Source organism: Coturnix japonica, unplaced genomic scaffold (genome assembly GCF_054131305.1).
Source record: "Coturnix japonica strain WE unplaced genomic scaffold, WE-NBRP24 Scf040, whole genome shotgun sequence".
NCBI classification, from domain to species: domain Eukaryota; kingdom Metazoa; phylum Chordata; class Aves; order Galliformes; family Phasianidae; genus Coturnix; species Coturnix japonica.
This window is the reverse complement of record NW_028188943.1, coordinates 4,787,681-4,813,961: the sequence shown is the minus strand read 5'-3', so window position 1 is coordinate 4,813,961 and position 26,281 is coordinate 4,787,681. Positions and strand designations below refer to the sequence as shown.

The 26,281-nt window shown below is 40.4% G+C and overlaps 3 protein-coding genes across 3 annotated transcripts; all 3 read right to left on the bottom strand.

Annotated features, from left to right (window-relative positions):
• Window positions 1-3,073: 3,073 nt before the first annotated feature.
• On the bottom strand, window positions 3,074-4,713 carry LOC146753081 (uncharacterized). Its single transcript, XM_085531189.1, has 3 exons — window positions 4,581-4,713; window positions 3,729-3,851; window positions 3,074-3,332 (listed from the first exon to the last, which is right to left on the bottom strand). Exons 2-3 carry the CDS (start codon window positions 3,840-3,842, stop codon window positions 3,141-3,143), a joined length of 306 nt encoding a protein of 101 aa, XP_085387315.1. The 5' UTR covers window positions 3,843-3,851; window positions 4,581-4,713; the 3' UTR covers window positions 3,074-3,140.
• A 3,231-nt stretch (window positions 4,714-7,944) lies between these two features.
• LOC146753080 (uncharacterized) lies at window positions 7,945-12,205 on the bottom strand. The gene is made up of 4 exons (XM_085531188.1): window positions 11,928-12,205; window positions 9,895-10,162; window positions 9,338-9,399; window positions 7,945-8,318 (listed from the first exon to the last, which is right to left on the bottom strand). The coding sequence occupies exons 1-4, from the start codon at window positions 11,958-11,960 to the stop codon at window positions 7,989-7,991; spliced, it is 693 nt and encodes a 230-aa protein (XP_085387314.1). The 5' UTR covers window positions 11,961-12,205; the 3' UTR covers window positions 7,945-7,988.
• Window positions 12,206-15,279: 3,074 nt separating this feature from the next.
• On the bottom strand, window positions 15,280-25,952 carry LOC146753079 (obscurin-like). Its single transcript, XM_085531084.1, has 5 exons — window positions 25,926-25,952; window positions 17,180-17,447; window positions 16,221-16,487; window positions 15,753-16,010; window positions 15,280-15,290 (listed from the first exon to the last, which is right to left on the bottom strand). The coding sequence occupies exons 1-5, from the start codon at window positions 25,950-25,952 to the stop codon at window positions 15,280-15,282; spliced, it is 831 nt and encodes a 276-aa protein (XP_085387210.1).
• Between the last annotated feature and the right edge of the window lie 329 nt (window positions 25,953-26,281).

The following is a 26,281-nucleotide window of genomic DNA, read 5'->3' as shown; positions in this document are numbered from 1 at the left end:
AATTGTTGAGAAAAATAAGGTTGCTGATTATTCACAATTATACATATGAGTGTGTATGTATGTATAAACATAATGTAATGATGTAGAATAAGGGGTGGAATGTCATGGTTTAATAATTTTGTAATTTTGCTATCAGTATTCCACATCATAACATCATATAAAGCATGAATAATTTTACTGAATCTGCAACTTACAGAAGAAGACTACATCTCCCAGGGAACAACACGATAGGTCACGGGACCTGGACTCTATATTAACTCTGTCGCAGAACAGACTGACGTCTTTCGAGTTCTGGCGTTCAGGGGAGTGTGTGGGAGCCTTCAGCCGTTCGCCTAGATTTACAGTAGGCCTCTCGGTTACGGGACTCATTCTCTCTCCTATTTTGCTTGATTCGTTAGCTCAATTTTCAATTATATTGTATTATATTGTGTTATCCTGTATTTCGATATAGTATTTAGTAAATAAGTGTGCCTCCTTAGATCGTTGCCGCTGTTTTCTTTTTCCTAATTAATTTTTTTTTCCTTTCGGCCTAGGGCCCCTCCGGGGCCCACAGCCCCCTGTCACGGGCGCAGGTGGATTTTTAGTTCAAACCGTGACACAGGCTGCTGGGGACATCAGAAAATGGTAGATGGCTGCTTCTACTGCTGCTAGTAACTAGCAAACTCCAGTGTCCCAAACACAGACTAGCAGCTTTTACTACTTACACTGTTCCGACCCCCTGAGGGGAGTCTTCTTCCTCTCCAAAAGTTACCAAAGATTGTAGAAAGACAAAAAGTAGTCAGAGCCACTTTATCAGGCTCTGCTAAGAATCTGAATGGAGTATCACCACCCACTGCATTTCCAAGAATTAAGTTGGTTAATAAATACTTTGTTTTTAAAATATATGTAACTGCTATTTTATGAAAGTTAGCAATTAAAAACTTATATAGGAATGATTAACATCATCTGCTAACAAAACAATGTCCAGAAATCCTGCAGAGGAAGAAAATAAGTTCAATTTGCTGTGCCCGTTTCAGTGGCTCCATGAATTTTTTCCAAGTAACTTATCTAATCATGAGCCACTTCATAAGCATTAACATGAGGAGAGTTTTCAACAGCACCTGACAAAAATTCATCACACAATTGTTTCAACAGCTTTTATTCCTATCAAAGGCTATAAAAACAGTTGATCTGATCACCTTGAAAGGGATAAATAAATTAAAACTTGGGAATTGTTTAGAGAACATGAGATCTTTTCCTACTCATTCCTTATCAAAAGCAATACAATCACAACATTTTCAGATCTGAAGTTTCATACTAACCTCAGATTCATTTAATGAAGTGAGGCTCCTAGTACATCGACGTGACAAATAATTGTCTTCAGCTTTGCATCTTAATGGAATACTTTCTCCAGTTTTAGTTTTGCTTTGTTGTTTCCTAGGCTGTAAATATTTAAAAGGAGTAAAGATTAGGCTATGCATTAGACCTCCAAAATATCTCAAGTTTTCTAAAGTTACAGTGTAAAACCTCAAGCTCAGACGCCACATGAACACGTAAGCTGAAACACAGCACAAGTGTGGGAAGGTAGTAACATCTATTCATTGTGTGATCTTCAGATACACCCTACTGGGTCTCACTAACAGTCTCAGGCAGTATTCTGCCTCCAAAAGAGAGAAAGCGAGACATTATTTAGGGACAAAATCTGTAACACTGGTTGTTTTGTCATCCATTCCCCCCATACTCTGCACGCTCACAGCTGCTATGTTAGAACACCAAAGGCTAAACCTCTGCCTAATCTTCAGCATCCACATACGAATACATGGAAAACTGCATGGAAAAGTTCCATAATGTACACAGAGAGATGGTGTTCTAGTAAATAAAATAGTTTTGAGAAGATGAGAGCTCATGTTTGAGTGGAAGACAAAAAGAACCAACAAGTACTCATCACTGAATATGTAGTTAAAGGACTATATGCTAAGAAAAATGATTCCAGCTCCAGTATCTCCTAGGAAAACAGAAGAACAAAAAGGGGTTAACAAGATGTTAAGTACTGACTTTCTATAAATATAATCATACCTTTTCATTTACAGAGTCATTCCTTCTACTTTGTCTTTCTTCAAGTAAAGGTATTTCTGGCAAACACTGAGGGCTACTGTGGTTAATGCGTTGTTTTAATTCCTTTATAAAGTCATCTTTGTCAGCCAGTTCTTTTCTTAACTCTTCTATCACAGTTGCATTATCCTAATAAACAGTAAAAACTGCTGAGTTGTGGGATTGGCAAAAGGAATTAACACACACAAGCAGTATTGCAATTACTTAGTAGCATCAGTTTTAGAAGTGCAGGCTAGAACACTTAACTATTCAAGAACAGTAACATTTCACGGATTTGTACGGTCACTGTTACAAGTGCAGTAGTCACAGAATTGCCTGGGAAGTTGTAATACAATATATTTTGATTCTTCTATTTTACTTATGTGCTTCAGCCTTCATCTCTCTTAAGATATAATAACCCGAGCTTCTATTTGTTCCCAAATCCTCGGTACTGTGAGAAAGTCGGCAGTTGTAGGGGAAGTTTTGCTATGAGAACATCTTTCTTCTCAGAGAAAGTGAATCCAAACATTCTCAAAAGAGCACAACTCATTTAGTCTTCTGTTTAGCTTCTGAAATTCTATGCTACGGCTTAGATTGGCTATCCTGATTAAAAGCTGGATGTTGAAATAAGAAATGCAACTTCCAGAGATCATCCCCCCTCTGCTTTTTGATGCTTCCCTTAATCTCTCTCCACGTCCCCTTCTGTCTTTTCATGCCATTGTAGATACTACCTCAGAGAAAGCAAAGAAAGTAAGAAACCTGAGACAGAACTACTGTCTGAGTATTGAGCCTAGCTTGGGATCCGGAAATGCTGTGAATTATCGGAAAAAGCTACAGATGTCCAGTCTGATTGTAGGATCATAAGCATCAAACTGACATCTGCTTATCTGAACTACTGAAAAAATTGAAATTTTAGTAATTAACAGAAATTCTGTTTCTGAAGAACAAAAATAAAAGCTGGCGCTTTTTTTGGTTAGTTGCACATGATGTCAATACAACAGTGTTCAAGAACAGAAGCACACCCAGAATACAAAGAGCAGGTACAGGAGTTTTACAGAATTTATGGGTAGCTAATCAGGTAGGAGGAAAGGAGAGCTGACCTTGCTTGAATCCTTTAAGGCAGATTGTCTCAGTTCTGCTATTTCTGTCTCTTTTTGTATGACATTAGAAGCCAAAGTTTTGAGCTGTTCTTCCAAAGCTTCTACTAACTGATCTCTCTCCTCACGCCACTTTTGAATATTATGGTCCTTTTCCTCCAGCTCCTATATTTCATGTTGAAAGAAAAGCATACACAGTAGAAACAAGCAGAATCTTTAAGACAGCCTAGAATTAATAAGTTTTTCATATAGCATAAATAAGGACTCAAGCTGATAAAAAGAGTTTATGGTAAGACATTTCAATTAACATATCGTGATGTCACTCAACAAGATCAGGTTACATGCATGTATTACATATGTATTTACTATGCAGATTATTGTATTTAAAGCAATCTGCCAGTGCTCTGTAGTGACTAATTATTTGAATATCTTTCATGGTCTACCGCTAATTTCAGTTGGCCACTTTCATTTTGCTCCAATTTTTTTTTTTTTTGACCTTTTCCCTGTTGCTTGGAAAACCTGCATCATTCATTTAATAAAAGTTAAGAGCAAGAAAAATACCTGTTTAAGTTGTTGGATAGTGTAGTCTTTATAATCCAGCTCATCCTTAAACTGGTTATTAATCCTTTCAAGTTCATCCATCCTGTTCCTGAGGGATTCCTCCACAGAACGCATCGTGGACACCTGTAATGTAAGCACAGCTCACGGTTCATTAAAAGACTTCTGTAATCCAACCTGGCCAAATACTTCTTTGTTAAATAAAGAGGAATTCACAAACAAGTGCTGAGTAGGAAAACGACAGCAAGTGCAAGGTTACCAAGGAAGACATGAATTCATTTTTAAGCTTCAATTTTCCACCCCAAGCACACCCAATAAACTTTTAGACTAAGTACCTGCAAAATGGGTTTTAATATATCTTCTTGTTTAATAATTAAATTTTAACTATTAACATCACTGAAGCTGAAATTGAAGAAAAAAAATATACATGCTTATATTAAAGAGCCTCTGGAAATTAGTCTATTTCTCTTCAAGTAAATAGCATTCTTCTTCCCAGTTATCAGCGTTTTTTCACAAGACTTAGGTTTTAGGCTTTGGAGTTACCACGGATACCAATGGCAAGTCACCAGTAACGTAGAGATAATAACAAGTCCCCTCCAGAGGCAGATTAGCTATTCTCTTCACAAACCTTATTCCAGACTACTAACCAACTTTACTTTCCTCTGTTCATTATCTATGTGAAACCATGTTTTAACCTCTGGTCCCCTCTAGAGCTTCAATGGCAACTTTACCTAAGATTTGCTGCTAGCCACACTAGTGTGAAATTTCCAGCTTCATAGTTAAAGTTTGAGAAGTTTTAACAGCAGAAAGCCAAGCATAATCTTACAGAAAAAAATATCTCAGTTGACTACAAACCTCGCTTTGTAGTTGCTGAATTTGTTTCTCGGCATCAGAATGTTTGTCTTTTAGATCTGCATACTCTTCTTCTTTCCTCTGCAAATCTTTTTTCAAATTCAGTACAAGGGCAGAACTCTCAGAAAGAATATTTTCTAGCCTTATGTTAAAAATAAAAAGACAAAGAACATTACTGTTATACATCTCATGGAAACAGCAATTACAGCTTAATCCATGCCCTGCCTGTTGGTTTCTATTTGTAAATAGACTCTTAAATCTATCTAGACCAGTGACAAGATTTAAACAATTACTTTTGAATTTCAGCTTGCTTCTCATAATCAGATTCTGAAGCAATAAATTATTCAGATGCTATTCTGAGGGATGTACAACAAAACCACCAGCAATCCCCATATTATTCTTTATTTCCTTGCACACTCCTGTTTTCCCTTGGAACTCAAGTAGCATACCAAAGCATCCTAAAGTAGTAGTTTGGCCATTGATAAGCATGCAGATGCGTTAAGTCGAAGGGATGTTCCCATTAACTATTTTTAACTCTAGTTCATTCTCAAAGGGCTCTAAGTTAACTCAGTGGTTACTTACGATTCTATACGTTGCACTTTCTCCATTTCACTCTTTTCCTTTTCCCGAAGAGAATGTTTCATCTGCTCCAAGCTGTTTTTCAGCTGCATAACTTCTTGAATCAGATTTGCTTCTTTGCTACTTAACTCTTCAACCTTTTCGTCTGCATTTGCAGACTTCTCCTGCAGAGTTGCTGTAACTGTCTCCAGATTAACAATAATAGATTCTTTTTCTTTAAGTAATTCATTGAGTTTTGACACATTGTCTTCCATTGTCTTGGAAGCCTCCAGGCGATATTCAAGCTCTCTTATTTTTACCTCACAGTTGGCAACTTCCTCCTGAAATTGTGCAATCACTCTCTGATCTTCTGCAGTCTTTTCTTCAAACTCCTCAGTTTTCTTTTCTATTTGCTCATGTAACTGATTCACAAGATCATCTTCCTGACTAGTGTGAGTTGTAATCTCACATAGCTTCATTACAAGTTGACGATTATGATTTTCAGCATTATTCAGTCCCGCCTTTAGGTTTTCATTGTCTTGAAGCAGTGCTTTGATGTGCTGACTTTTTTGTGAGGAAACATCAACAATACTTCTGCATACTTCCCAAATCTTTTCAAGACTATAGTTAAAGGAGAGGTCCTGCACAAGATCTGAGATGGAAGAAGTCTGTGACTGAATGCATGCAGAACTAATTTGAGATGTCCCTGTCTCATCTTTTTCAGAGTCTGAGGAATCCTTTACACTGACAAAGTCAGTACCGATGGCGTGAAACTCTAAGTGACATTTGTATAATTCATCTAATTTGGTCCGCATTTCTTTTACTTGTGACACTTTATCAATTATATATTCTTTGGCAACCTCTATGTTGTTAGTTAGTTGGGCATTTTTGTCTTCTAGTGTCATATTTATAGATTTCTGTTCATCCAGTTCAGAAGCAATTCCCCGATAGTCAGCTTGACCCTGCAGAATTTGTTCATGGAGGGCATCAGCTGTTTCTTCAGAAAAAGAAAGCTCAATACGCAGGCTTGTTACCTGCTTACTGAAATCTTCTTTTTTATTTTTTTCTCTTCTGCATTGTTCTTCAAGCACAGTTAAATGATGTTCCAAGATTTCAGTTCTTTCCCTCAGTGCTAGTACTTCCTTTCGGTACGTGGAGCACTTTTGTTTCATGTGTTCAATTTTCTTTTGCTCTACAGCAATTCCATTAGCTTGGGGCTGTTTTTTTCTTTAACTGGTGAGCAATTAGCTAAAATCACATGCATTTTCTTTCTATCAAAAGCGACTTCTGCTGTATTTCATCATTGCTTTAGAATCCAGTTATGTCCATTCCATAATATGCATACTTTAAGTATTAGAAAAATAAATATAAGTCAAGACTTACTAGGGATTGGGTCACCACAACAATATATTCCATGGTGATTCTTGTACAGTCCTTTTATTACTACAACTACAGAAATGCAGAATTTTATAGCGCCCACGTGCAGCCTGCATTACATACAGATTCACATGTACTGCATGGAAACAGCCTCTTAACTCATCTAAGGAGTTTTATATACAGCCCTCAACTGATTTAAAAGTCATACTGAAGAAACAGCAGTGGCGTATTCCACCCCAAACCAGGTTTTGGGTTTTGACTGCTGCTCCCAGCAACACTAGTGAGGGTAATATGATTTATAAGTAATCTAAACACTTTATGCTGAAAACAACAAGCAAGCACTAAAGCAAGATAAATAAGACTAGGGAGAAGATGTGTAATGTTCAGTCTAGAAGCTCCTTACACAGGAAGTAGAGAAAAAGCATTATTACAGAGCATAGGAAACAAGACCTAAAAGCACAGAGAATGGTGTAAATACCCTGAACTTGAAGCTGAGATAACCTAGCATCTCCTAAAACACTTTTGCTCGTGCTACTTATATAACTAATTCTACAAAAGAACCAGCACAACATACCTGTGCTCATTGTTCTACTGTGTATATTTAACATAGCTAAAGAATACATATTAAGCAGTTTTTGAAATTGGACGCTATTAATACTCACAAATAGAAGAAAATTTTAACATGATTGAATACTCAGTACTTCTTAACAGAAAACTTCATGCTGACATTGTGACTATCAGCTACCCATTTTAATTCCTATGTGGAGCATTGCTGTCATTAATTTTTAAACGAGAGCTTTGGTCATATGATTAGAACAAACCCACTACTATTTGGAGTATGGAGGAGTCCACATCCCTCCCTCAGTCTCTGGTAAGATGCTTATATGTGATGCCATTCAGTGGTCACATTAGGATTCAATATTTATGCCAAATAAAGGCAGCAGGGACAAATCATCCAAGAACAGCATCTCATCCAAAGAAGGCCTTGACTTTCTCCCTTGCACATATTTTGCAAGAGGAATACAAGAAAGGAAGGGAATACAGCTAAGTTTTAGATTTTCCCTTCTACATTGTATATGCCTTCCGTAATTCTAGGAACACTGATGCTCAGCTGTGCCCAGAAGTGAAGTTAAATGCATCAGAGCTTATCCAAACCATTTTGCTCAAATATTGCCCATGAGCGAGCAATTAGCAGGTCGTCAACAATTTTGATAGTTGCTTCAGGAAAAACAAAACAAACAAACAAAAAAAAGCACTTGAGCAGCTGATGCTACTCAGAAGATCAGCAACAGCAGTTGAAACAATCCTAAAGAAACTGCTTTAAAACTATTACCAAATCTGCAAGTGCATCAACAGATGAGGAAAAAGCAGCAAAAAGGAAAAAAATAGTGCAAAAAACTTTTATTCTTAAGCATTCAAAAATGAACAGCATAGGACCTTCTGAAAAAGGGATATTTACATAACAGTTACTTCTATTTACAGTTTAACACAGTGGCTTTTCTCCTTATACCATAAGGTAACGTGCTTCACAGCCTTTTGCTTCCTATCCGGAATAGGAAGCAATTTATTGTTTTGGAAGACACCCTGTTCAACGATGGAAGAAACTGTACCTTTCTTTGGAGGTGGCTCTTCCACAGTAGGCTTATCTTCATCAGTACTGCGCTTTCTTCCCACTTCCAACTCAGTTTCCTCTTGTTTCAGTGCTTTAACTGAAAGCACTGAAAATTGGCTGCTTTCAGTTCCTTTATTAGTGTTCTCTTCTGCCGGTTCTGCTTTAATAGTAGTTAAATGGTAGGTAGTCTTTTCCTGTATTGATATAAGATCAGTTACATTGAAGCTTAACAAAAGGAGCACTTAAGTCTCAGTAACCTTCTGTAGGCAAATATTTACACAAAACCATACAGCTAAAATATTTACCCGGTGACTCTATAGACATCAGTTACAAATCTCAATAGCAGACAGAACAAGTACACCTTCAGATAATGACAAGTGCAATACTCGGTAGAGTATACAAGGGAAAGCAAGAGCCTAGCAGGTTACAAAGTAAAAGACTTGCACACAATCAAGAGTTTACCAGTTTATCAAAGAATTTCCTGTTTCCAAGAAGTCAACATAATTACAAACATGGTCAAAGAGCAAATGGTCAGCTCTCATACAAGTTCATCACATCACACTTCTGCTAAGCTGCCATAATCACTTTCATCGTGACAGATATAATCCAACCTTAAAGCTTAGTCAGCTCTGTCACGCATATTTTAGATTGTGTCCTTGACCACAAGTGAAGCTTCCTTACTTACAAGATGACGATTGTTAAGCCATGCTGGCACTGCCAAGGACTGATTATTCATCTTTAGTAACTTATGAAAAGAAAAGCCTCAGAAGTGTTCAGGCCACACAATCTCACAGATAGAGTTGGAGCCTTGTTCTTGGAAGAAGTAATAGGTGAGGACATGACTACTCATCACAGTCAGCTTTAATACCATGGAAATACTAAGTTGCAGTGATGCAGACAGTCAAAGACTAAGATAGGTCAAGTTGCTAAGCTTACAAGGTTAGAGATCTGAGTGACAGAATTAACTATAAATGTTTTCAGAGCTACTTCAGGCTACCAAACATCAAAAAATGAACAAAACCCACCAGAAGTGGTATGCACACATACTTAATCAAGCTAGTCTTCACATATTCAGTAGCTCGCAGTACATTAGTCAGGATAAAGTTTTATGGACTGCATAGAACGTGGAGATATCCTGAGCATTCATAGCATTATAAGCTACCACAAGTTGGTATTAAAACAATTTTACACAACATCTTCTTGATAAAGTTACCTCAGTTGCTTCTTTAAGTTGCTCAACAGTCTCATCCAATTTAATCACCTGCATTTCAAAGTCTGTAACACACAGAAAAGGTTGTATTACACAAGTAGCAAATAGATAGTTTATTAAGTAATCAATTTTTCCAGATATTCTAACGTTTAGGTAGCTTTTGAACAGATTAATTAATTTGCATGTGGTCTTCACTTATTGGGAGTGATTCAAAAGTTTTCTATATTTCTTGGAACGAAAACATTGCATCAACAAGACATAAAGAAGAGTAGAGATTACAATATAAAAGTAAAAATCAAGATATAGACATTTAACCCCATACTTACGAAAGCGTAAAGCTGCTAGTTGCAGTTTAAAGGAGAGGGGGAAAAAAAGAAAAGAAATAACCAAAACCCTTGGAATTGCTGAACCTGAATATACACAAGGAACAAACTATCACTTATCTACAGGCTATGGTTCCAAAGGTAGAACATCTCCTCTAATTCCTACTCAAACTGGTTATTTCTCTTTTAGATTAATGAACTATTTCTGTCTTCTACCTTTCACATTGCATAACTCACCTTTGTTCTTCTGCATCAGCTCTTCTTCAGTTTTAAGTAGTTTGGTGTTTTTCTCTGGTAGCTCTTCTTTGGTCTCCATCAGTTCAAAGTTAGTTTTCTCCAGCTGCTTTTCAAACCAGCCAGTATCTTCCTTCAGGTCCCCCAGGGATACAATGGAACTATGTGCTGCCTCAGCTTGCTCTTTAATATCCATGACATCATAATGCACAGAATCAAGAATGCCCTCAGGATCAACACAGGTGTCAGGCACTATGCTATGTTCTCCACCCTGAAACGTAATTTATAATCAGTTAAAACTGGTGAATAGCTGACTACATAATAGCTGTTATTTCTACAGATAGTCTGGATAGCCACTATGAAGACAGCCATACAAGAAGTTTTTAATTTCAGCTTCAAAACCCACCTCACAAATTCACATACAACATGACAGTGATTCGTATGGGGGGAAGATAAGTGGCATTCTAGTAACAGCTAATATATTTTATAGTATTTGATGACCACACTCCCTTTTCTTTTTTTTTTTTTTTTTTTTTTAAATATTACCCCAGATTGATCTCCTTCAAATTTAACGTACAAGTTTGGACTCCCCTTTTCCTTGTATACAGCGTAAATTTTCATTTTGTGTTGCAGAAACAAGGAAAACGCCCAAATTCCCAAAGCTTTCTGAAACTGTTCTTAAGGCTCAGCAACTATTCCTGCTAGATGAAGAATAGATGTATCTTGCTCATCATACAGCAACACAGCATGCACTTCTTTGTAAACAGCCTTGTGTTGCTATAAGATGTGCCCATAACATTTAAATAGTAAAAAGGAAAATATTTAAGAAAAAAAAAAAGGAAAATATTTAAGAAAAAAAAAAGAAAAATACCAGGGTGTCATGGTTTAATAATTTTGTAATTTTGCTATCAGTATTCCACATCATAACATCATAGAAAGCATGAATAATATTACTGCTCCCGAACACTTGCAGTATATTGATGATATTGTCGTGTGGGGCCATACAGCAGCAGAGATTTTCAAGAAAAGAAAACAGATAATCCTAATTCTTTTGCAAGCTGGTTTTGCCATTAAGCGCAGCAAGGTGAAGGGGTCTGCCCAGGAAATCCAGTTCTTAGGTGTAAAATGGCAAGATGGGCATCGACACATCCCAGCAGATGTGATTGAAAAAATCACTGCTATGTCTCCTCCCACCAACAAGACAGAGACCCAATCTTTTCTGGGAGTAGTGGGCTTTTGGAGAATGCGTGTCCCAAACTACAGCCACATAGTGAGCCCCCTCTATCAGGTAACGTGGAAGAAGAATAATTTCTCATGGGGTCCTGAGCAGCAGCAGGCTTTTGAGCAGAGAAAACAAGAGATAGCCTGTGCCGTGGCCTTGGGGCCAGTACGGACAGGACAGGATGTAAAGAACATCCTCTACACTGCTGCTGGAGAGAAAGGTCCCACTTGGAGTTTGTGGCAAAGAGCTTTAGGAGAAACCCAAGGCCAACCCCCGGGACTTTGGAGTCGAGCATATAAAGGGTCTGAGGAGTGCTACACTCCAACTGAGAAGGAGATCTTAGACATGTACGAGGGGGTTTGGGCTGCTTCTGAAGTAGTTGGGACAGAGGTTCAGCTCCTTCTAGCACCTCACTTGCCTGTGGCCCCCCTGTCACGGACACAGGTAGATTTTTGTTTAAACCGTGACAACTACCCAGAATGCAGCATAAGGGAATTTTTGCCTAGAACTCTGGAGGACTATTTGTAACTCAGAAAGGTCAGAGATAGAAAGTTCACACTGATTTCTGGGTCACCAGCCTCACCGTACATCAGCATTTTTGGTTTTTAAATGATACATAAAGTTCTCAATGGCACTGCTCTAGTCGGTAGTTCTTTCCCTTTCCGTGCAGCTTGCTCTGTGCATGGCTTGTGAACCACTATTCAGGCCAGACAGCTGCAGCCCCAAAGACCTGCCATAAATGTACAAATTCTACCAGGATAATGTCTTGGTAGTGGAGAAACAGGATGCGCAGTCATATGGCTCTCACACATACCTTGTACAACCAGCTTGGCTCTGGACTGGGCATCACCAATGTCACAGGTGTACACGTCACTGTCACTTTTCTCCAGATTTTTTATGCTCAGCTGCAGGTCTCGTCCTTTCTGTGCCCTCTTGTATTTCCTGCCAGGCCTGAGCACAGCAATGCCTTTCCTCCATATGACGAAGGATGCGGCTTTCTCGCTCTGACATGTAAAAAGTGCACTTCCACTTTCTTCAATTTTCACATCTGAAAGCTCCTTGATAAAGTAATCAGGTTTTTCTGGAAGGAAAAAAAAAAAGGATGAGGGTGTAGGACAAAGGGATTTGTTACCCCAACAAGTCCCAAGCATACAGAGGTGTCCTGAATCTCCTTTGCCCTCATTTCAGAATATCACATAGAGATGCAAAGAGTCTAAGAAGACCACAGAGTCCACCCATTTACATAGGTTTGATAATTCCAGTAGATATCTGGAAAGTTCAATACCATTATACATGCGCTGGTAGGATCTCATCTGATAAACTGCATATAGTTTTGATTACACATATTCAATAGAGACTAATTCAGATTGCCATCTTTTCTTGGCTCACTAACACCCAAGATCATAGAATCATAGAATGATCACAGAATCATAGAGTGGCCTGAGTAGAAAAGGACCTCAAAGATCATCTAGTTTCAAACCCCCTCCAAGGGGTCACCAACCACCAGACCAGGCTGCCCAGATCCACATCACACTGGAGAATCATTCAGTTTCCAGATTATTTTAAGGAAAAGATTTTAATCCATCATATTTTCTGAAAACTAAGAATTGATCCTGCTCAAGGAAACAGAAGAGAAAAACATCACCCACAGGCTGCAGATATTTACCTCGACTTCTCTACATGCCATCCCCAGTGTGCTTTTCAACTCACCTTGCACAGTGACCCTGGCTTTTGTTATGGAGTCCTCTGTCTCACAGGGGTACTCCCCACTGTCCTTGGCAGTAGAGTCATGGATGATCAGAATGTCCCCAGTTCCCTCCTGCTGCAAGTCGTACTTCTGGCTTTTTCTGATTGCTTTGCCATCCTTGTACCACCTGATGTTCAAATCCGGTTTTGACAGCTCACAGCTCAGGCTGCTGTCCTGCCCTGCTGCTGCTGTCTTATCCTCCAGCTGTTCTGAAACCTCAGTAGGTTTTCCTGGAAGAAAACATTGCTTTTTGAGTAACATACACTTATGGTAGGATGCCTCTCTCAAAATACATGCATCTACATGCTGGAGATAAGTTAGAGAGGCACTTGCAACAGACGCCATCCTACAGCCAGCAGTAATCTGCAAAGTACAGACAATAGAATTCCAGGCAGCATTTATTCTCTCTTAAATCTACCCAATTGAGGATGATGAACCATGTCTGAAAACTGCCTCTCTCTTCTCTCCACTCATCACACTGGGAGCCTCGGATGATGCTCTCAGATGCACATGTTCTAGATAGGAATTTGTTGTACAGCTAGATGATGTGAAGGCCATCCCTTCAGCTTATACTTAGAGGATATTTGCTCCCACAGTTCCCTCAACAGATCATTCCTGATTTACTGTTAATGGAACAAGCTGTAGTGAGATGACCATTGCCAACACTACCCCAGTGCTTTGGGTAGTTCTCACATTTGTGTAAAATGTTTCCTCCTTTTACTTATTTTTAAGAGAAATTCTCAGTGCTTCGAGGTTCAAGTAGAAGGCTGCTATTCACTTTAACCATATTATGAGTTAGCTCTCACGACAATCTTATCAGAAGACAGTTGAAGGAATCAGGCCCCAGAATCTCTCCCATCTCATTACCTTTCACAGACAGAGAGGCTTTGGAGGTTAGACCAAGGGCAGTAAAAACGACTTCCCCAGCGTCAGTAGGAGTCACACTTTTGATAAGGAGAGTCTATTTCTAACTCACGTTAGAAGCTTTAAATCGCCCACTACTTTCCACTCTGCTTCCAGTCAGTGTCCACTTGAACTCATCAATGCTTTCATGGGACGGAATGCATTCAAAAGTACAATCTTCTCCCTCCTGGATTTCAGTGTTTTTCAGCCGTTTGGTAATGCCACTATTCAGCTCTGGAAGGTAAGAGATAGGTTAGTATGAGGTTTATATGGAGAAAAGGCATTTGTGACTGACATGAGTAGCAGTACTGGTGTTTTAACTCAGGATTTGCAGAACATGGCTGTGTTCCTTACTGATGTATTCTCTAAGACATTCTCCACTCAGAATTACCAGAAAGCTATAAAAAAAAAGAGACGTAAATCTCTCGGCTTTGCTCTGGAAGAACTACAAGGCGAGCAGCTCAGTCCATGGAGCAGAATGAAGATTCAATGAGCTACAGAGGGAACAACCTAACAGAGAGGACAACTCTAGGATGCTGCGTGAGAAAAAGGGTTTTGCCTATGACAAGAAATTAACTGTTTCTATTAGCTCATTTGTTACCATCCTACCCCTATTGGTGTTCAAACCATTTCTCCATTTTAGGGATGGTTTGAAAGGAAACATTTCCAGGACATTCTTGATGTGTTTGGTGATTTTCATGGCAAAATGAGATACATTTACATCAAAAGCAATGGGAATTTTCCAGACATCACTGTGCTAAATTGCAGTAATACACTTCTATTGTAGAAACTATTAAGGCTCATGGGGGAATAGGTGTAAGACATAGTGACCACACTGAATGTGCTTTCAGCACTCCTTTACTTTCCACAGTACTTACCCTGAAAGCCGACCTTTGATTTGGCAACATCAGTGCCAATATCACAGGTATAGAAACCTGCATCTGACATCTCGAGGTCATGGATAAGGGGACATAGGGTCTTCCCAGACTGTACCAGCTCATACTTGTTGCCAGAAGGGAGCACAACACCGTCCTTTTTCCACACTGGTTTGACCTTCTCTTTATAAAGACTTCGCATTCCAATTTAATCACACCCCGCTCCTCAACAAAAACATCATCCAAGGACTTCATGAAGACAGCAGGCTTCTCTGCAATTAAACAGGCAAAACAGAACACCATTATACAGAAGATCAGACATTTCCAGTTGCTTTCAGATTTTTAAAGAGGGATAAATAAATCTTCACCACTACTAACGACACCAAGATAGAACCTAAAGCGGTTTCATGTCTGTTGACTGAATACGCTTTATGGAATTCTGAACTAATCAGTAGGAGAATACAGGGAACAGGAGGGACAGCCTGCATTGCTGTGGGTGGGACTGATATCATATGAAGTAATTGGGATGCAGCTCTTCTAAAGCTGGAGAGCTGGCATTGCCCTCACATGGAGCAGAGCTCATACAGCAGGCCACAGGATTAAGAGGAACACTTTTGATTTTCCTGTATTATTGACTCCTCTTATCTGTCTTCTATTTCACACATCAGATGTTTATACTGGGGAAAAAACTTCCACCAAATGCAAAAGAAAGGAGAAAGAGGAAATCCTTCAAACTCTGAGCGCATAGAGTAAAAGAGCTTAATTGCTGGGGAGAGCAGATTAGAATCCCAGTATCCTTAGAATTGGAAGAGACCCTTAAAGGCCATCTAGCCCAGCTCCCCTGCAATAAAAAGGGACATTCACAGCTAGATCAGCTTGCTCACAGCCTGGTCATTAGTCATCCCAGAGGCAAAACACACACTGAATGATCTCTCCCTGCAGTCATAAATCCTTAATTCCATAAATCACTGGAAGAAAGCCCATCATGACTTTGCTGGCTATCTGAGCCCCAGAGAGGTGAGCTTTAGAAGCAGGATTGCTGCACAATAGAATGAACTGGAGCTCCTTAGCATCTCTTACATCCAGGAGGGGTGTGATCAGACCCACCTATCACCTTCAGGTGCGCTTTCTGACACCTTGTCTGACTTCACTGTCACTGTGCCAGCATCCTCAGGCTTTACCTGCTTCATTGTCAGTGTGCAGCAATTGCCAATGTTCTTGATGTCATTGTAAGTGTTGGTGTAAAGGAGGTTGCCATTCAGGAACCATTCCACGTCCTCGTCATTATGGGACAGCTCGCAGGAGAAGACAGCAGAGCTCTCTTCTTCAATTTCCACATCCTGCAGGTGCTTCATTACTTCTACATTGCAGGCTGTGGGGAAACAAGGTGAACTGTTACCACTGTTACTATAAATCATACTGGGATGTGGTAGAATGGTTGGACTAGATGATCTTTGTGTAATCTTCTCAGTGAAGATTATACATTTATAAAGTTAGCAGGAGAGAACGGCAGAAATCAACCTCAAGAAGAGAAATCTGAGGTGAAATAGGACATGGAAGAGGCCACCCTCCCTGCTCATACCTTCAGCTGTCAGCGTGGCCTCAGTCTCTGCAATTCCTGCCTTGCACTTGTACACATCAGCATCATCGGGCTTCAGCTTCAGAATCTTGAGCTCTGCTGAATGCTTATCCCTCTTGATCTTGTACTTCTCAGAGGGCTTGATGAGTGTGTGGCCCTTGAACCATTTCACAACCTTTGGAGAAGGCCTGAAGTCACAGGACAGGATGACAGAATGACGTTCCAAAGCTGTCTTGTCCTCCAACTTCCTGGTGATTTCTATATGGTAATCTGCAAAGCAGGGGTGGAAGAGAAGAAAGGATGAGGACAATTGGAAGAAGAGGAAAGTCTCTTGCGTATATTCCATTCCAATTAATGTCATGTTCACAATGGTTTTTTGAACCACTCCAAAGATAAAACAAATGATTGTCTATAGGGAATGCCATTGACTACATTTCAATAAAGTAATACTGTATATTATCTACCAAATGCAAGGTCCAGCTCTTGTTCTGTGCTTATTAAATTGCTCCCAGTTGAGGCTTTTATTCAAATAAGAGTGAGTTGAAAATATAACAAGTACTTTAGGATGTGAATGGAGACTCTTATGCTGGGGACAACAGCAGATAAAAAGCCTGCGAGTTTCTTTCAGATGAAATCAATGACAAACTGCATCAAATTTAGGTGCTACCAAACTTAACCTTGTCTAGTTCAGAAATACAATTAATTTCACCTGATTTGACTTCTTTGCTATAGCCAAGGACAAAACCTCAGCTCTGTAGATCTGAATAGTAAGCACATCACAGCTATTCAAACACATCTTTTACTGAGATGCAGCTGTCTCATTTAGTGTCCAACGACTTTGAACTGGAAATGGAGCAGACCCTCCAGACACACACAAAATATTTCAAAGACCCCAGTGAAGGAAGGCTGTACGTTAATTAATTCTTCATCTTCATGATGTAAACCAAGCCAGGATATGTTACCTCTGACAAGCAGATTGGCTGTGGATTTTGATTTGCCAATTGAGAACTGAATGGTGCTTGTCATATCAGTGGTGGTTTTCGCTATGGCAAGCTGGTGGATGGTGCCTTCTTGCTGCATAATCAAGTTTCTGCCAGCCTGTAAGACTTCCCCACGTAGATACCACTTGGGAGGTTTCACAGATGGAATGGATATCTCGCATTCAAACTTGGCTTTTTCAGGCTCAGTCACATAGTCATCACACAGCTCCTTTACTAGATTAATGGATTGCTATTTAAGAAGGATGGAACAAGAGAAAGCAGAAATGTAGAAGGAATGTAAAAAACCCTTACATTATCACCCTACTTACTCACATCAGCATTACTGCACATGAATACTACACCTATCAGCTCAAAATGCCTTAAAACATCATTAAAAATAATATAAAGAAAGGAATGTTGTTAAGAAGTCACATGAACACTACACCTATCAGCTCAAAATGCCTTAAAACATCATTAAATAATATTATAAAGAAAGGAATGTTGTTAAGAAGTCAGACAATAAGACTGACAACCTGAAGAGAGCCCAGATCTTCTGATTCCCAGTCCAACATCCAAATCAAACCATGACCTTCCCATCCCAATATCAAACTCCTCGCATTACAAAATGGAATACAGGTTCAATGAAACACGGACATTGATAATTACTTTGGTTAAATACAGCAACATAGCTCTGAACAACAAGTTTTCTCCTAGTAAAGGTCTCTGTAGCTCAAATGTAATGACTCTACTTAGGATAAATTCATTTTCCAGGATGTTCTTGCCCTTATAATGGTAACAGTGGCAAAGCTGGGGACTGAACTCTTGAGTAGTGCGCTAACTCAAACGTCTCCCTTTTCTTTATCACACTTAACATCATATATATACCCTAACATTGTATATATTTAAAAAAAAAAACAAAAAAAAACCTGTGCTCTTTTCAAACAGACAGAGAAAATGAAGAAAAAGTCAAGCTATGTTTTTTATCCCTCAACGTTCAAACACAAATCTGAAGTTTAAAAGTAGAAAATCAACCTCGTAAGAAAATAATCTGTTCTACTTAGCAAAAGTAAAACCCAAAAGACAAGCTGGATATTTTGTGGGCAGAAAGGTAGATAGGTAGGAGTTTTTATTTCTGTGAAAGGTCCTGGTGGCGTTCAACTTTTTTGACATTCTTGCAAATGATGTTAGCTGGTCCATGTCACTTGTTCCACCCTAACCTCAGTCCCCAAACAAAAGGGGAACTCCCTTCTGAACCTTCTTCACTTCATTTCAGATGTCTTATATGCTTGATCTCCAACCCACCCCCCACTCAGGAGAAAGATCCCCCTCTTACACCCTACCATCTTGCCGCATTCTGATGTTGTCATCAGCCTTCAGCTTGTTGTCATCTTTGTACCACTGGCTCTGAACCTCATCTTGTGAAATCTCACAGACAAAAGATGCACTCCCATATTCATTCACTTCCACATCTTCCAGTGGTTTAACAATCTTGATATCTCCAGCTGTGAAACAGTAGAGATATATTTGTCAGGGTATTTCCAGAACTGAGTGCAGCATCTTTTCCTTACACATATTTGCATAGAAAATAAGTAGGATTATGTTTTATTCTAAACCATCATCCATTCCTGAGTCATTTCTCTCTTCAACACAGTCAATGCATTATTGCCCGAGAACTTAAAGATAGACTTACTAGCTACAATGGAGCTCCCTGCAAACAGTTTTCATGGAAACCAGAACCTCATTTATTCTAAAAACCTTTCAAGCAAAATTAAGGGTAGAAAAACAATAGAACTGACTGAATCTTTAAGGTCATTTAGTTCCAGTCCCCCTGCTATAGGCAGGGACACCTCCCTCCACACCAACTCTTCTCCTCAGGGTCAAGGCTTCTCTCAAATCATTCTCCTCTAAGCCTGTGCCTGTGCTTGGGATTGCCCTGACCCAGGTGCAGGGCCTTGTACTTGGCCACACTCAAGTTCATGAGGCTGCCAAGGGCCCACCTCTCCAGCCTGTCCAGGTCCCTCTGGGCAGCATCCCTTCCCTCTAGCACATCAACAGCACCGCTCAGCTTGGTGTCATCTGCAAACTTGCTGAGGGTTCATTTGATTCCACTGTCCATGTTGCCTACAAAAATGTTAAATAACACTGGTCCCAACACCACCCTCCACCTGGACACTGAGCTATTGACTGCAGCTCTCTGAGTGTGACCATCCAGACAGTTCCCTATCTTGCAACTGGTCCATCCATCAAAACCATTTTTCTCCAGTTTGGTGACCAGGATGTCATGCAGGATGGGATCAAATGCTCTGCACAGGTCCATGTAGATGATGTCAGTTGCTCTCCCATTATCCACTGATGCTGTTACTCCATCATGAAAGGCCACCAAGTTTGTCAGGCATGGCTTGACCTTGAGGAAGCCATATTGGTTACCACCATCACCTCATCTTTATTTTCCAAACTATGCCAAGGAGAAATAGACAGGACTCTACAGTGTCGTGTCACTACAAACCTGTCTGAATCATTGGCTTCTCTGCATGCTCATCACTCGTCTCTCCTTAGCTTGTGTGCCCACAATGCATGGGGAATGTCAGCCACAAATCTTACCTAGGGGACATCTTTGCTTCAAAATCCTTTGAACATCACACTGTCACGGGTTACTTAGATTTACCTATGCCCGTGACAGGGGAAGCCACCCCGTGGGCCCCCCTCCCGGGGCCCGGAAAGGAGGGGGAAAAAGGGAGTGGGATAAAACAGCGACAATCTATGGAGGAAAAACTTATTTTACTAAATATGATACCGAAATACAAGATAACACAATATAATATAATTGAAGCTAACAAATCAAACGAAACAGAGAGAGAGAGTCCCCGAAAACCGAGAGGCCTACTGTGAACTCTAGGCGACACGGCTGGAACGCTTCCCACTCTCCGAGAAGTTCGAGAGAAGAAGGAGGGCACTCCAGCCTGGGAACAAGATTATATAGAGTCCTGGTCCCGTGACTTATCATTAACCCTGTTGTTCTCTGGGATATGTAGTCTTCTTCTGTGGACTGCACATTCAATAGAAGTATCCATACTTGACATGATGTTATGATGTGGAATACTGATAGCAAAATTACAAAATTACAAAACCATGACATTCCACCCCTTATTCTACATTATTACATCATGGTAAATATATATATACATATATATACACATATGTAAAATTAAGATAGCTAAACAGTAGAATTACATGTAACATAACTAAATGTACAACTATAATAACTAAAATACACTACACATGCAAACATATATATATAAATACATAAAATTATTGACTGCACTCCCCCAGCATTAAATTCCCTTGTGGCACACATTGAACATCCCCATCCTTCTGCATTACCCACCAAGTGCACCCAGGTCCCTGGGCAAAGACAGTTCCACGGATAGGTTTGCCCTTTCCAGAAGCTGGAAGGACCCAAACAGCTTTTCCCAACATGTTCTTTAAGAGTAAAGAGAGAGTTGTTCTAAAAGCTAAAAAGCTCTATGCCCGCATCCTCCACCAAAAAATCTGTCACGGGTTACTTAGATTTACCTATGCCCGTGACAGGGGAAGCCACCCCGTGGGCCCCCCTCCCGGGGCCCGGAAAGGAGGGGGAAAAAGGGAGTGGGATAAAACAGCGACAATCTAAGGAGGAAAAACTTATTTTACTAAATATGATACCGAAATACAAGATAACACAATATAATATAATTGAAGCTAACAAATCAAACGAAACAGAGAGAGAGAGTCCCCGAAAACCGAGAGGCCTACTGTGAACTCTAGGCGACACGGCTGGAACGCTTCCCACTCTCCGAGAAGTTCGAGAGAAGAAGGAGGGCACTCCAGCCTGGGAACAAGATTATATAGAGTCCTGGTCCCGTGACTTATCATTAACCCTGTTGTTCTCTGGGATATGTAGTCTTCTTCTGTGGACTGCACATTCAATAGAAGTATCCATACTTGACATGATGTTATGATGTGGAATACTGATAGCAAAATTACAAAATTACAAAACCATGACACACACAATCCCTTTTAACTCTCCAGGTCTGCATTTATTTATGTCAGAATCAGACCATATTTCTGTGCTGCTATTTCCCTTTCCTTCTGAAGGGCCTGGATACAACTTGGATTAACCTCAGGAGCAGAGTTCCTGCATAAAACAGCCAGTACTGAAACAGCAACCCAACCTGGTTGCAGACTGAGAGAGAAAATGAGAGTTCACCACCTGTGAATAATGAGACTTCTCTTATTTCCCTGGGAAGTAATGCCCACTTCTTTTACTTTGACAGAGCTCCTTCCCATCCTAGAAGGGAAAATATCAAGTCAAATCTACATTAGTCCTTCCATCTCTGCACTGGGCAAAGGCAGCCTTCAGATCTATGTTTAATTCACCCAATTCCCTAGAATTAATGGAACTGTACTTACTGGAACATATGCTGAAGCTTAAGCACAGTGCAGTGTTTTCAACATGTAGGAATGGCTATAGAACATGCATAAATTCTTGCTGACATATGACAGCTTAAAGCACTGCAGAGGACTGTTAACAAGCCCGTTAGGACATCACCTTGAATAAATGACGTTATCCCCAAGTAAGGGAAGGAACAGCTGAGCACCGGGGAGGTACACAAAGGGCCAGAGCAAATTCTCACACTGTCAGGTGCAAAGAAAACTGAGATTTCACCCTAAAACCCAGTTCACAACAAGGCTACAAAATCCTGGCTGAGAATTTCTGAATGCTCACCAGTTGTTTCCAGCTCGAAGGTCATCTTCTGGCCAGCAGCCTCGCAGATGTATTCTCCAGCATCTTTCTTCTCCAGCTGCTCCACAACCAGACGCCGTGTTTTGCCCACAGATTCCATTCTGAACTTTCTGGAGGAGGCAAGCAGTCTTCCATCCTTGAACCATTTTACTCCAGTTGGATCCTGTGCTACTTCACAGCTGAGGGAGGCACTTGCTGACAGGGCAGCACTCACCTCTTTCTGCACCTGCTCCTAGTTTATAAACACAGGTTTTGGCTCTGAGGGAAGAAAAGAAAAAGTATTGACTGAGGGACTGAAATGAGACCATCTTGCAGGTTTGTATGTACAGGTTGGAACAGGTTTAGGTTACCACTTGTGCCCAAACTAATAGCCTTCATAGAGAATATCAGCTCTTCTGTTGAAACTAAGTGTCAAATCTAGGCAAGAAAGAACCTAGGAACTGAAGGAACCAAGAGTCCTTGAACACCAGTCCCATGGTTGCAAGTCACTATGCAAACATATTGAACCCAAAAGAACATCTGTCCTGCAGGCAACCAAAACCTGAGTTCCTTTTACTTAAGACCCACTGTGAAAAATCAAAACACATAAACATGTGATAGTCAAACCACTGGCTGCCTTTTCATGACCCAGAACAGTACTCCTGGCTTCCTGAACAGACTCCTCATGGCCTCTACCATTGCCACAACTGTGACTGTCAAAGGCACAAAAGAAATATGCTCACCAACGCAGTCCTTTGTTCTTTGTGTGTGATTTGCAGATATCTATCTTACTTTGAGCTCTGGGAATAGTCAGCTCTACCAGGTCTCTTACTGTGAGTAGCAGACTCACCTATCCAGATGCAGCCTCCAACATAAAGGCATAGTAAAAAGGCAGTGTACTACTAGGAGAAGTTCCTGCTTCTCCTGCCACGAAAGGCTGCACGTACAACATGCACTCCAGCCTCACTGCACATACTTATCTTAGTCAAATGTTTCGGTGAACAAGAATTACAGTTTGGGATCTCAGGCACAGGAGAGATTTGAATAATATCTTGAATATTGCTTCCACTGTACATATATCAGTAATTATTATTCTACAGACAGACTGAAACAGGTCTTTGTGCCATACTAAATCCAAATACTTGCTACAAACCCAGGCAGTCAAGTATAGGGAAAAAACCTCAGTACAGACTACTGCACCTGGATCACTGTATAATAGAAACTAGATTTTACTTTACTGTTCTCTGCTGTATTTCAGACAACACCTGTCTTACCTGTGACATGAATCTTGAAGGTGAGTTTCTGGCCAGCAGCCTCGCAGCTGTACTCCCCTGCATCTTTCTTCTCCACCTGGCTCACCACCAGCCGACGCTGTTTGCCCTCTGACTCAGCCTTGAACTTCTTGCTCGAGGTGATCAGTTTCCCATCCTTGTACCAATTCACCTCCGTCTTCTCCTGGGCCACCTCGCAGCTCAGCGTGGCATTTTCTGTTGGTGCAGCCTTCACCTCCTTCTGCACCTTCTGCTTGTTGATAAAGGCATTTTCTTCTTCTGGAATTTAAGGCAAACGGGCACATTTAAGACATGAATCTTTTCTACACAGCCTTCCCCAAATGCCCAAATTAGTCTTTGGACTGTACCGTTGAGGACAGCTTTCCCACTCACATTTCCTGACAGTGCTATGAACTGAATGCCAACATCTGAACTATATCAATTGCCAGTGAAGAACTTCCTCCCTGCCAGACCAAAACAGCTTAGATAGCCCTAAACTTGTTTTCATTTCCACCAGTATCATGTTCCAAAATCTTCAAAAATTAAAAAACACCCCTTTCCCCACTGTCCAGCAGCACACCAGCATACACAGTCATTGAAAAGTCTGTTTCATACAAGGGGACAGGCATTACATTGACCAAACAAGCTGACAGCTGTAAGTTGCTTTGCCAGCAAAAGCCAGGTGAGGGTCAAGGTTAAATTCTGTTTGTGATTAAGTCATAGTGAGGAAATGTATTTTTCTCACCTACTTATTTCTGAAAAAAGTTCTAATATCTCCTGAGTTTTCAGAGGCAGTAATAAAATGGTTTCCCCTATGGAATCATAGAACGGTTTGGGTATAGAAGGAAGCTTTAAAGATCATCCAGTCCAACCTTTTGCCGTAGTCAGGGACATCATTCACTAAATGAGGCTGCCCAGGGTCCCCATCCAGCCTGGCCTTGGACACTCCAATGATGAGTCACCCACATCCTTCACTGGACAATCTGTTCCAGTGTATCACCATCCTCATCATAAAGAACTTTTCTCATGTCCAAACTGAGTCTACCCTCTTCACTTTTGAAACCATTGCCCCTTCTTATGTTGCTATAGACCCTGGTAAAAAGCCTTTTTCCACTTTCTTATCAGACTCTCCTCATAAATAGAACGCCTGTCTTCCTCCATTTTGGAATGAAAAGCACCAGCTTGAAGCCTTTCTATTTTTAAGCATTTCTTTTGTACCTGCTATAGAGAAGAAAATAAAAGACAATATGGGAAAACCTTTTTAGTTGCAGGTTTCTTTAATTTAATAGAAACCACCAATGCCACCTTCTAGCATTGTGACCAAATGCTGTCTCTGAGACTATTTAGGAAGAAGCATTTGCAGGGGTGTGCTTGTGCCCTGAAGATATCTTTAATATTCTTTAATTTCCCCTGAAATTATTGACTTCTCATTTTGCTATCATTGCATCTACTTGAGATCCCCAGGGAAATTCCCGAATTATTTCCAGCCTGTCTTAAGCTGAGGCTACCCAAGTCCTCTGCGTTCATAGCTTCAGAAGGCAAACAGAAAACTATATGAATTAAACAGAATTTAAGCACTGTCTACATCACTGAATGCTGGGGTTGAATGTGTCAAACCACTTAACTTTCCCCTCCTTCTTTGTTGGGGGGTTCAATACAGTCGAAACAATTTCTCTCACCTGTGACATGAATCTTGAAGGTGAGTTTCTGGCCAGCAGCCTCGTAGCTGTACTCCCCTGCATCTTTCTTCTCCACCTGGCTCACCACCAGCCGACGCTGTTTGCCCTCTGACTCCACCTTGAACTTCTTGCTCGAGGTGATCAGTTTCCCCTCCTTGTACCACTTCACCTCCGTCTTCTCCTGGGCCACCTCGCAGCTCAGCGTGGCATTTTCTGTTGGTGCAGCCTTCACCTCCTTCTGCACCTTCTGCTTGTTGATAAAGGCATCCTCTGCTTCTGGAACTGGAAAACATTGGTTAAAATATACATTAGATATGAACAACTTGTGACTGGAAGACATTAAAAGTTGCTTCTATGTTGTATTGGACCATTTCCTGGAGCAACACTGCTTCACAGTGTTTATCACACATTATAATGCATCCTCAGCACAGTCCCTGTGGTCATCCCATCCCTCTGGGTAGTCTTTACTATCAGCTTGGACTCCTAATTTTCAGATTTCTTCTAATGAAGACAATGACAGATCTTCATCTGTCTGTCTTTTTGATATTGCTCCACTCTGCACTGGAGAACAGCCAAATACAGCTCAATTATGAAGTTAAGACCTCAAAATCAGGAAACCATAGAAATTTAAGAGCAGAAAACCATCTTTTGACTCTACCCTAAGGCAATGATATAGCCCTTGATATGGTGAATATTTGGCCTACATTAGATTTTGTAGCTCGGTTTTATGCATAAAGCATGGTTTTGTACTCTCAGCAACCCCTGATTCTTCAGAGAACTGGCTGAGGTCATCTCCTCTTAATACCTAACACATATAGAAGAAAGTGTTTAAAGCCCACCTTACCCTTTGTGTCAACAAATGGAGTTAGCATCAGAAAGATATCAAGTGTAATTAGTTAGGCATACACACTTCAGTTAAGGTGATTCAGTTAATCACTTTGCTAAGTGGGATCGATTGATATGTTGAATCTTTTATTGATTACTTTAATGACTGTTTTATCTGGTTCTCCTTTTACCAACAACTGGTTGCTGAGAGCATTCATGCTAGTTCATATTTGAGACATGGGAGAACAGATAAACCCTAAATAAATGGGCTTCCATTTCTATTCCATGGTTTGCCCTACAAAAGGCTGTAGAAGTGCAGAATATTTCTGATGCACTTACATCATGGACTTCTCTAGTGCTAGCCAGCTTCTAACAGCAGAGCAATTTTGAATAAGCTTCCTATGCTTGTTTGGGTCCCAGGAAAGATCCCAGGGTCCTGATGTTGATACCAAGACAGAGGCTCCAAGCATGAATGCAGGACTAGCAGGTGTGAGGGGGATTGACATTGCCTTTTATTTGCAGTGGAGACATGGAAGACCACTCATTC

Excerpts from the sequence above, each read along its gene's own strand:
- LOC146753081 (XM_085531189.1), bottom strand. The coding sequence starts at position 3,842 with ATGCGTTCTGTGGAGGAATCCCTCAGGAACAGGATGGATGAACTTGAA. Across the intron at positions 3,333-3,728 it reads CTATCCAACAACTTAAACAG|GAGCTGGAGGAAAAGGACCA; the intron begins GTATTTTTCTTG and ends CATGAAATATAG.
- LOC146753080 (XM_085531188.1), bottom strand. The coding sequence starts at position 11,960 with ATGCCCAGTCCAGAGCCAAGCTGGTTGTACAAG. Across the intron at positions 10,163-11,927 it reads AGCCAAGCTGGTTGTACAAG|GGTGGAGAACATAGCATAGT; the intron begins GTATGTGTGAGA and ends ATTACGTTTCAG. Across the intron at positions 9,400-9,894 it reads GCTGATGCAGAAGAACAAAG|ACTTTGAAATGCAGGTGATT; the intron begins GTGAGTTATGCA and ends TGTGTGTTACAG.
- LOC146753079 (XM_085531084.1), bottom strand. The coding sequence starts at position 25,952 with ATGAATGCTCTCAGCAACCAGTTGTTG. Across the intron at positions 16,488-17,179 it reads AGCCAATCTGCTTGTCAGAG|ATTACCATATAGAAATCACC; the intron begins GTAACATATCCT and ends CCTGCTTTGCAG. Across the intron at positions 16,011-16,220 it reads GGCCACGCTGACAGCTGAAG|CCTGCAATGTAGAAGTAATG; the intron begins GTATGAGCAGGG and ends GTTTCCCCACAG.